At 44.0% G+C, this 18,318-nt stretch overlaps 1 protein-coding gene across 10 annotated transcripts in view; it reads right to left on the minus strand.

Moving 5' to 3' along the window:
• The window catches only part of LOC6729005 (peripheral plasma membrane protein CASK), a 39,338-nt gene that overhangs the window by 3,707 nt on the left and 17,313 nt on the right, over positions 1 to 18,318 (minus strand). For 2 of the 10 annotated variants that reach the window (XM_039295415.2, XM_039295420.2), the window contains 10 exons: positions 4,846 to 5,031; positions 4,614 to 4,778; positions 4,416 to 4,484; positions 3,617 to 3,646; positions 2,585 to 2,683; positions 2,372 to 2,510; positions 1,801 to 1,854; positions 906 to 1,025; positions 709 to 831; positions 64 to 171 (listed from right to left, as the gene is read on the minus strand). In XM_039295415.2, coding sequence (XP_039151349.1) covers positions 64 to 171; positions 709 to 831; positions 906 to 1,025; positions 1,801 to 1,854; positions 2,372 to 2,510; positions 2,585 to 2,683; positions 3,617 to 3,646; positions 4,416 to 4,484; positions 4,614 to 4,778; positions 4,846 to 5,031 — 1,093 coding nt within the window. Of the gene's footprint in view, positions 1 to 63; positions 172 to 708; positions 832 to 905; positions 1,026 to 1,800; positions 1,855 to 2,371; positions 2,511 to 2,584; positions 2,684 to 3,616; positions 3,647 to 4,415; positions 4,485 to 4,613; positions 4,779 to 4,845; positions 5,032 to 16,181; positions 16,243 to 16,536; positions 18,015 to 18,318 lie in introns of those variants that run through there. The other 8 variants (XM_016174951.3, XM_039295421.2, XM_039295418.2 and 5 more) reach the window with 7 other exon arrangements.

The following is an 18,318-nucleotide window of genomic DNA, read 5'->3' on the forward strand; positions in this document are numbered from 1 at the left end:
AAGGAGTTAAGCGGATGTTTATGTGAATTTCATGGGGATGTGGCATGTGACTGAGTTCGTTACCGTATTCCAAGTACTCATTCGCACCGATGTCCGCCATCATTTCATCGTGCGAGACAAAGTAATAGCTGCGTCCGTTCTCCTCCTCGGGTTTGGCAGGTCTCGTTGTATCTGAAAGAAATGGTAGAGTTATAGTTATAATACTTGGACTGAACGCATCTCCCACTTTGTGACTGCGAGAAACTATTAGCTTTTGCATTTGGCAAGCAACGTTTTTAATAATTTAAAAACTAATTCGCTATAAACTACAGATAACTAGTGAAGTGCAAATAAATTTGTATTATTATCAACCCATTAACTAAATAACAATTGCATAAACATCTTTATGTTTTAAAATCGGAGTGAGCAGGAAATAACAGCACCTATTCAAATTTAAATTTTTGTTGGAAAAACCAGTAAGGTTCTATCCAAAGCTAGAAATTTATGGTGATTCTATTTTATGGCATAGAATGAAGATGAATACATCGATTTCTGCTCCATTAAGTCGACCAATTGAGCCGTACCATTTTTGCGTGGAAAATGGCCTGATAAATCATAATAATATTAGTAAATGCGTAAACCAAATTTGTGTTTAAGAGAGCCTGTTGAATGTGAATTTATTTCCACCTAAAATAGAAACCTAGATACTAATATGATGTAGAAACTTACGTGGTATGGGATAGGCGTACTTGTCGGGGTACTTCGATATCAAGGTGTTCTTGATGTGTCGCCTGCCCACCCCATGTGCACCCAAGAGCACCAACGTTTTGCGCTGAAAGTTCGGGTCGCCAACTGAAAGCACAGGAAGGGCATTGATAAACAAAAGTTCACCTGTGGCCGGGAGCAGGAAGCTCAATCAAACCCACCTGGCACCTTGACAACCTCCTCGTACGTGACCACATCGAGCGTGTCGAAGATGGCATTGTGCTTGGCCAGATATTTGTCCCGGCATTGCTTCTTCTTGCGCCCGAAGATGGAGCAGTTAACTGTTGGTTATAATGGAGAATCAAATGTTATTGAATTGTATCATTAGATGGACGATAGAGCTGGGTAAGTTGAGAGCAGCATGCTTATAGAGCAGGCACAAAACATGCTGTACATCAGGCATTGGATAAGTTCGAGCATGAAGCAAGCACGATTTTGCTTAGTTATGATAGATGAGATCATGATATCCTTTTGGATGATATACTAAGTTTATATTAACTCCATCCCTTGGTACTTTTCACCCTTCCTGACCTAGAACTTCTTCAAATTAGATATGCGGTGTTCTTTCAGCCAGCCTAACGTGCAGTGTTGTGAACATGTGTTGATGTATTTTCGGATTATTAAAGTGGTTTTGGGGCATTACTTTTGGGGATTATAAGCGGGGAGTTCAATACTGTGGGGTTCAAAAACAACGATGACTGAGGTGCATCTACTGTTTCAGATGGCGGTCGTGAGCATGAGGGGCGCTTCTATGCGATTCCTTGGATCTGGAACTGGGTGGTTCGGTGGTGCCGTCTACATAAGCTACAACTTTCGGGCAGTCGGGTGGTTGGGTGGGTGACTGGTAACGGGCGTGGGTGTGGGTTAATTCTTTATACAAAATGGCTATCGATAGAAATTCTGTTGTTGTATAGAACGAGTAGTAGTTGGTTTGTGTTGTCTGGTTTTTGTGGCATAACAAAACGAGTCTTGGCAGCTCTCCATTCGGAGATTCGTTTGATTTTTGTGGTGTGGTGGTGTGTGGTGGTTGGTGGTTTTTGGTTATATGGTAACTACCTGCTGATCCATCACACCCATCTGCGTGAGCGGAACATCCAGCACCCGGTTCTCCTGCATTATATTATCATACATACATAGTTTATAGAAATTCTTTGGCTTGGTTCGAGATGCGAGATTCATGGTTAGCAAACTAGGTATTAGAGTTTTGTACAGGTGTGCATATGTCGGTGTCTTTGGGTCTTTGGATATTTGGTCTGAGTTTTCAGCTAGAAATTTGGCAGCGGGGGGCTTTCCCCATTTTGATTGGTTAATTTGAAAAGGTTTTCCTTCGACTACTTTTTGGGGCATGCAACTCTCTGTAGGTGTTAGTGTACAGATGTGGCTGTGTTCTGTGGGTGGCGCGTGTGTGTTTCTGGGTGGGTACATGTGTGTGATAGAGAGATACATAAAGAGAGAGCGCTTTCCCTTTCGGTTAACTACGAGTTCGTCATACACTTCCAATATAAGTACAATTATTCATATAGCATTCGATTGTTTGATTATATCGAGCATCCAATTACACATAGAGAACACGGATAGTTTGGTTTCGAGACGCCTGCCGCTAGCCAGGATCTTCGCGGTCACTCACCCTGCTCCTGCTTGGTCTTGTCGACCGTCTGGCAGGCGATCCGCCACTCCTGCAGCTCCGGCGACGGTATCAGTCCGGCCGATCCGCCCACCGTGTCCAGTCGCGCCTGCCACCAGTGATGATCGTCCTTGCTAATGATCTGCAACAAGATCGCAGTAATTAAGCGATTATTATCGGAAAGTACTTTACAGTAGTGAGTGCCAGCCTTCCTACCTGCAGTATGTCGCCCACTTGGAACGATATGCCCGCCTGGGCGCAGGGTATAAGCTCATCATCCAGCGGATTATAATCGAATTGGGCGCGCACGAATATCTGCGAGTGCAAAAGGAGATAGAAAATGTACCAGATGAGCACGAGGCGAGTTCAAATTTGCAAATAGTTGCTTGCAGGTCGATGATTCGGTTTTCCATTACCATTTCTGCTCACTGTTTTCTGCCATTTCAGCTACTTTTACTCAGCAAATGCAACTGAGTTGCGGCTGCCTCAGCGAAATGGCTTTGGCTTTCGGTTTGCGAATTACATGCAAAACTCATTTGCATGTCAAAAGCAGCAAAACAGCCACAGCAACAAAATCGGTAGCAACAAAGACACAAACAACAATCTGGCAAGCAGATGGCTCACAATGTTAGATGCCCTTACGGATTGAAAATTATAATGGGAAACTCTACACATACAAGAAGGCTCGGGCAGATTATGTTGATGGCATATAAACTGGCTAAGTTAAGTTCATTTAGAATGTTGCAATTTAAATGGTTACACACAAATTTCAAACTACTTGATTGTACGAAATAGTTTATGAAATAATGGTCTGCGAAAATATTTGAATTGAAATCAAGTGCCAACATGTAACTTTTTGCAAATTAAAATGCCGTCAAGTGGCAACTGTTTAGAACAAAACTTCGGTTCATCATAATCCCAGCACATACATATCCCCAAACAGGGCATCCAAAACCCGCTTGCCGTATCGTTGTTGTTGACTAAGTGATGAACATAAATTAGACAAATTTACGGCTCTTGTGTGAGTTGTGCCTTTTGACTTGTCTGTGGGTTAATGAATATGCACATCTACCGGGTTGCCTCGGTGAGGGGAAGGGGGGGATCAATGGGTGTTTTCGAGTAAAAGTAATCTCGAGTGGGTGGGTGGTGCCCTGTGCGTGGGCTGTGCTTTGTGTTTTGTGGGTGGTGAGCGGGGTGTGTGTGGTGTGTGCGTGATTTCGTGTCTATTGTAGGGAGCGTGATACTTACAAGCACCGGAGCGGGTCTGATCCTGAAAAGCTGCATGGTGGCATGAGTGGGAGCAGAGAATGGGGTGGGAGAAAGGTCGGTGGAAAGGAGCAGATTGAGAGATAGAGAAGTGTGGAGTTGTGTTAATGCACTGCGAAATAATTGCATAATGGATTATAGCTACAATTACAAACGCACCGCGAACGGTTCGTTTACTCAGGCTACCTCATACATAGTGTATTGTATATGGCTCACCCATACGATTTACATTACTACCTCTATACATTATAATGTGCATAATGCACTCGACTGACTTGGTTGTGTTTTCGGGGCCGCGTTGCTTTGTTTTTGGGAAGAGAAGCGGGGCGCCCATTGCAATTCTCTAATTAATCCCTTTTGATATTTTGATTTCTCCAAATTGACAAACAATATGTGCATTCCGCTTCATGGCATCTAAGAACTTAATGCCCAAGCCGAAGGAGCTTTTCATAAAGGATAATTATTTAATTATGCGAAGTTAATACGCAACCATATAGTCTTTCTTATTCGATGGGGAAATTCATACAATGCGAATCATTTTAAGCGGCTAAATCGCTACTTATCCCTATCTTTGCATAACATTTAAATAACTCGTTATTGTTCTTAGATATTTTCTGTCAAAGTACAAATGGCGAATGAAACACATAACTCAAACGCAATGAGAAGGTATTGCCATGACTTGTTTATAGTTTCTTGTATGATTAGTACAATGATTAGTCAGCCTTAAACTACACTAGATATATACACTAATAGTGGGCTGTATTCCAACTCGTTGACTTACCTCGCAGGGGGGCGGAGCGCTGCGGTACGAAGGAACTATCTTGAAGGTAACAGAACCGCGTGCCTCGCGCTGCAATAGACGGATTAAAATGAGACACATTCAATTAGCGCGTGGACAAAGTCAGGACAGGATTTGGGCGTAATGGGATGAGGGAGAGCTAGTGAAAGTGGAAAGTGGACGATTGATTGGCGGGCTCACCAGCATTCGTTGCAATTGGCCAACCGACTGGTGCTGCACCGGCTGGCCGTTGATCTCTCGTATCTCGTCGCCCACGTGCAGCGTGGCCTGGCGATGAATCATCCCGCCGTGCATAATCCTGGCCACAATGCACCGCCCGTCCTCGGTCATCTTCAGCGTGATGCCCTGCAAAGGGATTAGATTCGGTCAGTCCCATGGCCAGCGCAACTCCCCGTAGGCACATCCAGCTTACCATGGGCTCGTCCGTGTTCTTTTGGAACTGCACCAGTCGCACCCGGGTCACATGCTGCAGTTCGCCGCCCTCGACGTTGTCCAGCTCGTCGCCATTGAGGTAGGGCACCATCGGGGGCGGGGTGACGCGCAGCGCCTCCTCCCCGTAGACATCCCGGGCCACCACATCGTGGCTATGGAGCAGAGCCTGCAAAAAGCAAACACAGGTAACCAGGTTATATGGCACTTGATAGTTTGGGGTAGTGCAGTTGCACAACTAGACGGAAAATTATTCTCTTTGCTACTTAATAAAGCCGGGATTAAAATGCTTTTTAATCAGCTTTAAAGGCGACACGTTTTTCCATTTAAAGGAAAGGAATGTTTAGATAATGTGGTTTCTTATTGCCATTATTTATTGGATAATAAAACTATTAAGGATGAGAAAATTCAAACGTTTTTGCATGGATATTGCATTATGGCATGCTTTGTCCTTTTTGGACCCGGAAGTGAATGGGTTGAAAGGGAAATAATTTTGATTTAAACACATGCTAGGCATTTGAAACCCGCTCCTCGTGGAGCAAGCTTCGGTTTAGGGTTAGCCTAAATTATGGCCGGCAATTAAGCTGGCCGTTATGAGCTTCGTCCTGGCCATGTGGAAGGGCTCGTTTGGCTGGGAAATTAAATTTCCGATTTGCCACGCCTGCCTCACCATACATCATAACGCCCAAATGGGGGACTCCCGACCGCACGGCACAACTTGTTTACAACATTAACTGTGCGACATTTGTTGCTCAGCCGCACAGTTTGGGGGGAAAGAGCGTGGAGAACAACGCAAACGAGCTGGATAAAAAACACATGGCATCTAGAGGATGAAACGCCCATTTCCGAAAAGCCGTTAAAAGCGGCGACAGCCACAAACGAGGGCACGCACATGACCCCGTGACCCCATGGATAACCAGGGATAACCGGGCAACGACAAAAATCTCAACAATTTATGGCGAGCTCCTCCGCCGCAACCGTCGCACAACTCGACTCGGCCCGACTTGATACAATTTCGGTTTTAATAAATTATGTTTAATAACGCTTTGAATATGTTGCGAAATTAATTTTTCCTGCCCTTGCCCTCTGACCTGCCCCATAGCCTGGCGGAGGAATGTCAGAAAAAGGAGCAGACCAGGTCCTGAAGCTGAAGCTGGTGAAGCCGCTGGTGCTGAAGCTGAATCAGAATCTGAGGCATTGGGCTAGGCCATAAAAAAGGATTTTACTGCGATGCCATGCCGTGACACTTGTGCCACTCGCACGCACACTGACGCACAGCAGGGACGCACGCACAACGAAAAGGACGATGTGCTCGGTACTCAAATTTACACTGATCAAAACAGCATCCAGCAGCGAAGGGAATATTTGAATATTATGCGAGCAGTAAAAGTTTGTAACCAGATCTCAATTTCAGATTGGTTTATTGTTTTATGAGTCGATATCGCTTAAATTGGTTACACGATGTATTAATCAATATTACCATTTATGTATCTTAAGTGCTTCCATGTGAAAAGTTTAAGTAGCTAAAAAGGGATTATTTAATCAGGGTCTTACGACTTGTATTAGGTAAGATTAGCCTAATTTAAATCAAATCTTTAAAGGGATTAACTCTTGTTGTTTGAGGAATATTTATGTCTGAACGGTAAGCTTGAGAAAACCCTAAGTTAATGTTTGCCATCTTTATGCGAGTGTACATTTACATATATATGCTAAGTACATCTAACGCACCGCCAGCACTTTTTCCCGCTGCCCCGACACCTTCCCAACCCCCAACCACCTGCCCATCGTATCTTAGCCCCCCTTTAACTACCCCATCAGGTTCATCCCCTAGAACCATTCATCCCCAATCCACTGGAACTGGCACTGGCCCCATAAAAAACGCAATTTTCAACGCTGATGATTACTCAATGCCACAAACACGGGCACGTAGCAGACCCACGCACACAAACACACATACATACACACGCATTCGAATACACCTACAGCAGTTCACCCACACATCTAAGCCCCCAGACCCACACAAATACACATACTTAGACAGAAAGCACGTTTCATTTCCGCCACAGACATCGCTGCCGACATCGACCGCAAAACTTAACTGAGCAGCTCCTCTCTTGCGAAGGATATCGCGCTCTTGTTGCGAATGCTGCATGGAAAATATACACATATATCCCTCTCTCTCTATTTCGGTTGCTTTTCCGCTTTTCCAGCGTAGTGCACTATTGGAGGACTCTACACTGAGGACTTGGCACTCAGCACTTTTGAGTGAATATCCGCAATGGCGTGTGCATAAATATTTCATAATACTTGGGAACCCATCGCGCAGCAGGGGAATCCCCAAAAACTCAGTTAGCTGTGTAAACAAGGATACAAGGATGATTGGGGGGATTCATCGGGGTGGGCGGTTACTCTTTTTGGGTAAGTGTTGGGGCTGATGGTTCGGGGATTGACAGGTGGTAATCGAGTTTGGGCTTATCGGGAAACATCAATTCAATAATTTCGACGTGTTGGATTCGAACGAATCATTTTCCGGGGGGTAGGATATCAAATTTAGTGCGCCTTGATTTGCGATTGGGAAATGGAAATACCTCCATCGAGCATCCTTCAGATGGTCTTTTGATCCCGCCGTAAACATGCCAACCGATTTCATTCAATTTCGAACTGTTTCAAATGGGTATAAGTAACCCTATTCGATGGGGTTGGAATGAATGCTTTTGAGTTACAGGATTGTACAAATCTTTGAATGGGAAAATTAAAAGATGTTTACCGAATGCCAAAACAAATTACGAGAATAAGAGTTGAATTCCCATTTTTAGAATCCTTTAAATAAAATTCTAGAGCACTTTATTTATACCCACAATCAGATAAAATCTTTGAAAATGTAAATAGAATCGTTGCTTTCATAAAGTCTTCGAGCAGAATACCATAAAATTCCCCATGTTCAATGAAACGAGCCCTTTAAGATTCGCTCAGATGTTATTTTCCAAGCAGAATCAAATCTCATTCCGTACTTGTCTGTCTGCAATTTATTGTATTTGCTCGTTTTGGCAGAAGTTTGCAATCCAATTACGCCAAAACTTCCAACTACCCATTAATGGGAGTTAGAAACACCCTGGAAGACAGCCACGCCTACCAAACCATCAGCAGCCGCAACGGAATTTGACTAAATGAATGGGTAATACAATTTCCTTTTGCCGAGCAGCAAAATTAACTACATCGAATAAAATTTGCTGAACTTGGCAACTATTTAAATGCGGCAGTTGGCAGCTGGCAGAAGGACGAGGCGTGTTTCCTTGGGAAATGGAGGAAATCCCGAGAAGGACACACGCCTGGTTAGCTAAAAACCAAGTCGGCGCTGAACGATAAACAACGTAATCTGATTTCACTTAAGGCCCAGCATAGCCTCCTTCCCCCCCTCTACATCGACCATGACCACGCCCACTGACCACTGAAAACGAGGGCGGGTGGGGGCTGGGTTGGTTGGTCCATATTTAACACCAAGTTGGTGGACCAATAAAACGGTAAATTTAATAAGCGCTTGACAGGCGCAAAGTTGAGCAGTTAAGTTTAATGCCTCATTAGGCGCTCCGTTTCTGTGACATTGATAGCCAACGTGGCAAACTTTTGGCCCACACACACTAACCACACCACCCACAAGGCACTGGGAGGTGGCATGGGGAGTGGCCCACAGCTGCCTCTGATTTCCATGATTAATACTTAAGTGCTTGTTAAAGTTTTGCCGAGGTCCCGAGTTTCCCCGTTTTCCCATTTCCCCACTTGCCCGCTTCTCCGATCATAAGTATGCAGATGCCTGTTGTTTGCCGAGGTCCTGCCCTAAACAATCAGTATAACCCCATCCCGTGCTGGGAAAAGCCCAGAGCTTTATTTGTTTGCTGCTGAGGCAGCAGCCACATCAGAGGTGAACTCCACCGGAAACTGGACGGCAGCCGGGATATAAAAAATCTCCAGCCATAGCCAAAAGCAACGACAACTTTTATTAGTCGCAAACAACTAGGTTTCACTCTCACTTTGCGCTATTTTCGACTAAGAACCTGAGTGCGGAGCACTGGCTTTTCAATAATTCAAACGGCAAAGTTGTCCATAAATTTTGCACAAGTCTTTGACATAAAACTAACTTTGGCAAACGAAATCTTGAGCTCTGAATAAGTAAACTCAAAGGTTCGAGTTGTAAATACAGAAGCTATTTTAAGCGAAGTAGTGTAATTGACTCGCAACTTCAGCGTACTAATTGTAGTTCATGACACTTAGGATTTATAATGAAGCAAACACTAATTCTGGCATATCCTTTTCTATTTAATATTTTAAAGGAAAATTAACCAGACATTCAAGTGACTGTTCAAAACAAACTTTGCAATAGACAACCAAAGGTAACGAGTGAAAAGATATGATATAAAAAAATACTTAAAGCTTTGAGTAATCATATTTCTCAGTTTTGTTTTACACTTTTAGCTATTTTTCCGCCAATTATCCATCAGCTGCAGCTGAGTCAGGTCCATTGTTGGGGGGCCAGTCCATCCAGGGAGCTGGTCATTTTTCCAGCTTTATGCTAAGCCACTAACCAACGGACCAGCAACCACCGACCGAAAACCACCCATCCACCAACTGTGGGTGAGCCAAGGACCAACCACACGAACGTTATTTGTTGGTTTTAATAATTACACAGCATGGGCAGAGGAAGGATGGTTTGGGGAATGCGAGAAAGCCGGGTATATATAACATTTTTTTTCCATCCGAACGAGGGGAGGCGGTACTCTAGGATTCTTCTCTCTTTAATATTCCAGGCCACACGTCAATTACACACGTACGCGCGACTGCGAATGGCTTCCGCATCCATTTCGGGATTTTGGAGGTGGGCAGAAAAAACAGACAGCACGGAGCACGCGGTGCAGCCAGAGGTGGGCAGCAGCCGTTGACAGCTGAATCATCTGGATTAATGCCGAATTTTAATTAGTACCATGGGCACTCGCCAGTGGCAGATACCCAACCTACCGAGCATCGAAGCCCCAGCTCCTAGCCCCCAGCTACCAGGTTTCCGTACAAGCTTCAGTTGTTAATCCCATTTTGTGGCGAGGCCCGCTAGGATAGTTCCCCACATTTGGCACCTTATCGGGTTTGGAGCAGCGACAACAACGCCCGAGGTCGTGGCAAAGATTAAGTGCACCCCATATGTGAGCCGACCGCCAAATGAATCTTCTCCGGCTTAATTAATCCCAGCTCATTGCCACCTCTCCATTTTAAAGCAGGTGGGCGTTCACTTCTCGAATTAACGATACCTTTTAAAAAACACTTTGGAAATGCATTTTTGAGTGCCCAACAAATAAAGACGAAAAACAAATATATACTCAACAAAAATAAATTAAATTTTGTATCAAGCTAATTGCCCAGAAATAATATAAAACGCAACACCCGAAAATTGCTTTTTGGTACTAAAATAAAATACTGCAATAAAAAGTGAATATCTAAAAAAATTGCTATGTGACCTAACAAATATGTGAATACCCAAAAAAAAAGGCGACATTGTGTGTTCGTGTTTGTTTTTTAAAAATTAAAACGACCTGCTGTCACAGTGAATTTGGACAATAAAGCTATCCAATCAGCAAGATAATTGCTGTTTGCTAATAAATAAAGGAAAATAAAACAACTATTTGCAAATGATGCAACTATTTGATCAATGATTTTAGACGAAATTCCGTGAAGTGGGCCTATTATGTTCTCCACTCAAAAACCTATACACCCTTGAACTTGAAGAGTACTCGGTATGTGTGAGAGCTCGGAATAAAAGCTGTTTAAAGTTGGAGCTGATGGCTGTGTGCGTGCACCAGTCGGCTGTCAAGCTGTCAGGTCTGGCTCACATCTCACATCCCGGGGCTCAAGTGAGCTCCCAGAGCTCCCAGGATTCCCCGAGCTACCGAACTTCCATCTCAAAGGACCCAGCACATTTGCGGGCTGGCCTGTCTGTTGCGTGTCGCGCATCCAACGATAAGCAGCAGCTTCCCAGCTTTCCGTGGAGTTAGTCCATGAAACTTGCCAGCCGAGTGGTGCTATCGGTAACTTATCACCTGGCCGAACTTATTGTTGCGGTCCGGCCGTCTTCACTTCCACATACCATATACATCCGGTTTTTGGCTGCGATGCGATAGGATTCAAAGCGATGCGATGCGATGCGAAGGGAAGCGATCCGTATAGTTGATACTGGGCTGTGTGGCTGGGCTGGCAACCACCGAGACACAGTCTTACAGTTAACATTGGTCTCCAATACACAACATTCACCGTACGACTATGTCGGGGTAATTGAGCGGCATCCTTTCTTCTCCGTTCATCGGCTACAGTGGCGGCGGCGGCGGCTAACACTTCCTGCCTATTAGCTGGCATTATTATTGACAGACAATGTCCTTTACCCGAGCAGCCGGTGATGTTTGACGATGACTATGACGATAATAATGAGGATGATGGCTTCGATGACGATGGCGCAGGCGATGATTATTATGATGATGTCGCTTCGGCGGGGTGGTATTGATTTACAGGTGGGCTCTCGTTTCAGAGAGCCAGGTAATAGTGCGCCAGGCTCCCTTATCAACCAAACAATGGCTGCGACATCCTCCCACTCATCATTCAATTTACCGCCACGCCGAAAAATCCATACAAAAACATATATATACATATATATATATATATTTATTGATATTTTCGCAACAAAAGGTTTTTCGTTGTCGGTTTTTGGTGTCGTGTTTTGGTTTTTGCCAACTGCCAACTGGCAGCAACTGAGGCAGCGGCAAACAACCACAAATTTCCGGTGTGTGTGCGTGCATATTATGCATTTATCGTCGACATCTATCAGCGGTGCGAAAGGAAAACGGGGGCTTCTTCCCGTGGGCGAAACATATTGTCATCGCTTTCACCTTGCCACCTCCCAATTTTCCCTCCCATCTGTCTTTCTCCATCATTTCTGCCGCACACTCCAAAAAAAAATATGGCTTCTGCATATTAAATATGGGCTTTTTCCTGTCTGAGTGCCGTATGTTTTCAGCGGGTCAGCTTTCGATTTTTCCCCCAATCTGTTTTAATTTTGCAGAAAGGTTTTTCCACCTTAATAAATCTGTATGTAATGGTATTGAATTGAAAAATTGGAATACCAAGCGAATTCAAACGCTTTTAATGACTTTTAAAAATATTGTACTGCGTACGCTACGCTTTGCATTCGATTTTCATTTGTTTCTGGTTTTTGTGAAAAGGAATTAAAGATACTCTTTGATTTGTACATTTTAAAAATGATAATGCCTTGCAATCAAAAGTAAGAAGCTTAACTACAGGCGATATGAACCAAATGGAAAATGTCCTTGGACTCAAAAACATTTTGTGCGTGCTTTTGCGAAATATATGTATATTCTATGTAAATTAGACAATGCATTTTGTTGCGAGCATGAAATTATGCCGATTTAAGACATCTCCATTTACCTATGCCATTGAGGAAATACGTTTCTGTAAGTGTGCCATTTCTCACTCGCTTTCATTGTGTTCGTGTGACTAATGACGCCGTTAGGTAGGCAACACTTTCTTCTTAGCACGCACACACACACACACAGGCACACAGGCACACCCACGCAACAGGACACTCACATGCAGATCTGCATATGTAAATGTAATTTTATAGCCGCCTTGTCTCCTCTTTCTTTGCTGAGCTGTTCTAAGGGCGTAAGTGTGAGTGTGTGCGAACACACATTATTATTTTTGCACACTCGACAGATTGTCTATGTGTGCGTGTTTGTACATCATGCGCTTATGCGTGCGCGTGTGTGTGTGCGGCATGTAAAATTTGTTTATTCAATTTCAACTAGGCAAACAACGCCGCAACGGCTGCAGCGGCACAAAGGGCGATAACTCACTTTCGTAACAAGTAAACTAATTATTTCTTCACTTTTTTTCATACTTTCTTTATCCCCTCTCCCTTTTTTCCCTTTCTCCCCCCTCCCCATCCACCTTTCCCTATAACTTTTTCTTTGTTTTCTTTTTCTCAAGTTGTTGTTTTATGCTTGCCTTGAAAACAGGGGGAGGGTAGTCCTGCGCGGGGGGTGGGGATTGTTAAATTGCAAAATAATGTACACACTTGCTGCTTGTAATCGCCGTTGTTGTTGTTCTTACAGGCTCTAACTGCTTGTTTCAGGCCATTGTGCTTGTTCATCATCATCATCATCACCATCAGCAGTATGCTCATCATGGGCAAACAACACACACGTCCTTTGTAGGGTGGACCAACATATGGCAGAGTTTGACAATTTAACTCGCATTACCTACAAGGACTTGCGCTTTCCACTGGCAATTAACATTTTCTAACCAAATTTAATTTCAAATTTCGGGACTTTGAAAAACGAATTTTCAAAAAATTACTCATACGACACGTAATACATTTAACAACTTGGATCGTCTTTTAATGAGGCTTTTGGAATTAAATAACATTTTAAAATTTATGTACATATATTATGGTTTTAGCGTGCAAGAAATTTAAACTTCTCGTCTGCCTGTTCGGTTCAAAACTTTTTTACCCAACTTATAGAAGGCCGAAAAGTGTGCCGAAAATTGGACACGCACTTAAGATCCACTCTAATGCTCGCATACGAACATCCTCGGGCGCAATTAACGCATTCACAAATGAAGAGTGTCAAGGCTTCAGTCAGTCAGTGGGTTGGCTGGTCCTTCGGTCCACCAGTCCACCAGTCACTTTGTCAGTTAGGCAGTTTTCGTCCTTCCATTTTCCTTTCCATTTCCTTGCCCTGTCTTCGCATTCTATTCTTCTTTGGCAGCTTTTTTGGGGCCGGTAGCCCGAAAAAAGCGTTGCTCAAGTCCTTCTATCAAGATAAAAGTTTTTGTATGCTTGCCAGAGGGAATGCTAAATGTACGACAACACTTTCGTGAATGTGTGCGTGTTGTGGGTGGGTGGTATGTGCGGCATGTGGCATGTGCCACACGCTGTGACGGCCACCATCAGGCAGGTGTAAGTTAGTTAGTCTCGAATCTCCACAATCAGCCCCCTCTTCCTCTCTCTCTCTCGCTTGCCATGAAAATTACAAATTCTCTCATGCATTGTGGCATCAAATTTGAGGTACTTAGGCGGCTAATGTTCGCGATGAGAGAAATTTTTGGAATCATTTGTCGGATACTTTAGATAAAACAGCAACAATATGTTTACGGGCACACCTCAAGGGAGTTAATCAAATGAAATGGCTCTGACTTAAGGGCTTTCTGGCGGCTAATGAGAAAGATATATTTCCATAGATATAGGTCGTGAAATTTTAGTTATGTTGTAAAGGTTTTGAAAAGTGGAAAAAGAGAATATAACATTTTTAAAGACCTCAAACTTAAGTTCGTAATCAACTTGATTAATCACAACTTTTGCCGAAATCTTTTAAAAAGTTTGAAACTTTGAGTATTTTTGAGCGCCATTTACCTTTGATAGGTTGTCAGGACAATGTCAAGTGAACTACCCATATTAAATGACCAAAATTATCAAAGATTCTTGTTCGGTTCACCCACGCAGGAAAACTTTTTGAAGGTCTTAAGGCTTTGCCTTTTTCAGAGTGCCCAACTTTTGGCCAACTCCATTGCCAGAGTTTAAGACTCAGCCTAAGCTTTATGCAGTGCCGAGTTCGTTCCTTTTATAGTTAGTGCGCTGTAAAATTCCTTTTTTAAAAAAAAAAGTTTAAACTCAATTTGAGGCGTTGGTGACCACACCTTTTGCTGGTCGCCCTTGGCGGGATGATCTTTCAGAACCGTCAGCCTGTCGGCAGCGTAACGAGCCTATTTGCTATGCCTCATGCCCTTTTGGAAACCGCCCTTCTCCGGCAGCCAACCAGCCAGCCAACCCACATTCAGTGGCCTGTTCTTGTGTAATATTTATGTAAATTTCGCCCTAGCGCAAAAATTGAAAGGCGTAATGGTCCTGTGTCGCAGCGACCTTCGGAACCTGCGGAGCCAGGAGCCAGTGGAACCTTTGGAAAAGCCCGCCCCTCGACATTCATTCAGGCAACCAACCCACTTTGCATATGATTCGCTCCGTAACTTTGCTCCTTGTGCGTGTTTCGCTTGGCTTCTCATAATAAATGACAACGAGCATATTATGCTTTATAATCGAGTGGAAGAGAATTATTTTGTGTGAACTAATTGCATTAGTGACATTCAATTTGATACCGGGGGGCGGGAAAAGGAAAGCGTAGAGGAAAAGCGGGCAGCGAAAGGGCCAAAAAGAAAAGCGAGCCAAAGGAAAACAACGTTAAATGGCAATTGTCACAAAAGGCCGGGATTTGTGATAGTCGATCCCCTGTCGCTGTTCTAGTTCCTGTTGCCACATCATAGTTTATTCCTGGCCCTGTTTTATGCCCGGCGCAGTCAAGCAAAAACCTGCGCCTGTCGCTGATTTAGGAAAAGCGACCCAAAGCCAAAGCCAAAACCAAGGCCCAAAAACCCCAAGCCCAGCGCAAAAGGACCTGGCAGGACCCTAACCCAGGCGCAGAAAAAAAAGGTAACCGGGTCACCGCTTGGGCAATCATGTGAATCGAGCTCTTTATAATTTGCGAAACTATGTGAGCCGAGGGCCCAGCGAGAGTTGCTATGGATGTTCCTTTTGTGTTCGGATTATCTCTTACCAGGAATTGTAACATAAAGCGAGGTGCCCATTTTATGATACTGTACGAAGCTTTTAAGTGGCCAGTTTCTATGGGCTTACTGCGCCATTCAACTTAAAGCTCCTTGTATAAAATACATACTATATTGCTTACCAAACAACTTGTTTTTCTCCCAAGAATATCTTGGGCATGCATGCTTACTGATAACTTATCTAATAGCTTTGACATCACTTTGACTTAAATTTCAATTTATTTAAATATGTGTCAGTCGTCTAGGATTCAAGGAAATCCATTTATTACTTGTATTTACTTCAGCAAAGCGAACTATTAATGCACTTAATAGGATTTGTGCAAAGTATCCTTGCAGTGTACAGGATATATAATTTTAAGAGGATTCAGGGCACTAATTTATGAAGCATTAAGTTGGTTTAGTGAAAAATAAGCCTAAATTAATTCACAAAAATAAGAGACATCATCTCAATGATAGCTCTCAATGACCATAATGTGTTTTCCATTTAAACAAACAGTTAACAACCCATGAAACCCCCCTCGTTGTCCCGTGCGGTCTGTTTCGTGTAAGTGTGCATATGCGGTATGCGTATTTTCCTGATCTTTGTGTGCGTTTTTTTTTTTTTTTTTGTTTTTTGGTCTTTTTGGGCCGGCCAAATGAAAATAATCTTACATGTCGTTGACACATTTCGCAGTACTGCCAAAATGCTGGGTTTCCGCTTAGAGTTGCTTACCTGACGGGCCGAGAAAAGTGAGTGAGCAAGCCATTTTGGGAAGAGAAAAGAGAAAAAACAAAGAGACATAAGTCAAGATGCGATTAGTTGGGCAACTAAAGCTACTTATCACATACAATTAATATGTACAATTTCTAGATGGCAAACTGAAAAGCGCAATAAACATATTGTGGCAAGCTGAATTAGTCAACGGATTTTAGCGACTGATTGGGGGTTTAATATGGCCGGCATATGACCAGCCCTCGCATAAAATACATGTACATTTACATCACGATCAGAGACGCCTCATCTCACCTGGTGTCCGGAGCAGATGGAGCCGTTCGGCACGCGCACACGAAACGGACTGTGGACCGGGCAGGAGGTGCGCGGTCCCCATCTGGTTACCGCCGCCTGCTGCAGCGACAGCGCCGAGCTGCACGGATTGAAGAGCGCCGGCGGCGGCGGCGGTATGCTGATCGAGCTCAGGCCGCTCAGGCTGCGGCAATGGCCGCCGGCATTGGAGCCAAGCATGGCGGCATCCGCGGCTGCCACAGCGGCGGGACATTGGGGCACACTCTGACCGCTGCTGCCGACGCCGCTGCCGCTCATACCGCTGCTGCCGCTGCTGCCCAGCAGGGACATGTGCGAGCCACCGGACATCAACGACTGTGATGTCAGCCCATGATGCTGGCACATGCCAATGGGATGGTGGGGTTGGGTCACTATTCCGCCCCCGACGCCGCCGCCGCAAGAGGTCACGCCGCCGCCGATCGCCGCATTGGACCATTGACCCGCCTGCTGCGATGGCCCGCCGCCCGCTCCAGATCCAGCCGCTCCAGGTCCAGATGCCGCCGCTGCTTGTGGGTCGCCGCCGGCGCAGTAGTGATCCACCGTAAAACTGTCTTGGCTACCAGAGCATTGCAGGCGATGCGGGGGCGGTGACGACGAGTGGCGCGGGTAAATGTTGTGTCCTTTCGGGGATTTCTTGGATTGCTCCCCCCTGCGCTACGCAGCACCTTCTAGCCTCTTGATATGTGGTTTAGGCCAGGAGCTGCCAGTGCCAGTGCCAGTGTGCTGATGTGGCTAATGCTGTTTTCACTGTGTGCAGCGTTTGGGCCAACAAGCATTGCTTACAGGTTTATGGTTTTAACTCTCTCTATTGTTTCAGTTTTGTTAACAATGGTTTTTGCTTTGTCATGTGTGGCATCCGCGTGGACTCCCTTCTGCGATCACAGCTTTTCCAACAACAACTTCTATTTAATTATGATTAATCAACAACAAGAAACTGGGCGATGCTTTAAAGTCTACAACAATTTGGTTTGTCGGGATTTTGTTGGGGTTTGCTTATTACTGTCGTCTATTATTCATTAATGGTTATGTAAATTCTGTTGCTATCACTGGTAATATAATGTGTCCGATTCGTCCAATATCCAATCTGCATCTGCATCTGCATCCGCATCCCACGACGCTGAGTTGATGTGGCAATAAATTATTGTATCCTTTTTAATTGAGCCTGCCTGGGCAGCAAATATATACTTTTGTTCGGTTTAAGCTATTTTAAATGCTTGAGTTTTTATGTGCTGCAATTGATGCAATTAACTTGTTCATCACAATTGTAATTAATTTGTTGTATTTGGGGTTTAACTTGTTTTTAATCTTGCTTTATTATTGAGTTCTCTATATAGATGTGTGTGTTTTAATTTGATGCAACTTTTTGAATTTAATTTTGAATTGATTTTGTTTTGGTTTTTTGGTTTAGCTTTTATATTTTCAAATTTTCTAGCATGCGATTTCTGCAAAGGAAAATCGTTGAAAAGCTCAAAATTTAACGAAATTTATTCGACTTGCGAAGTGTGGGCGTGTGTGCGTGGGTGGGAAAGTGGGTGTGTGGGTGGTTGTGTGTGGGATTCAAGGGGTGTCGACTATATACAAGCTCAGCACAGCGGGAAAAGGAATTTCGGGTTTAAGGAATTTTAATTTAATGTTGCACGCCGCTGAGAGCCTTTCCAGAAACGCTTGTTTTCGCATTTAATACAAATAAATTAAATATTTAATCCCTTAGACACACACCTGTACAATTGAAATTAGTGAAACGAT

Source organism: Drosophila simulans, chromosome 3R (assembly GCF_016746395.2).
Source record: "Drosophila simulans strain w501 chromosome 3R, Prin_Dsim_3.1, whole genome shotgun sequence".
Taxonomy (NCBI): Eukaryota; Metazoa; Arthropoda; class Insecta; order Diptera; family Drosophilidae; genus Drosophila; species Drosophila simulans.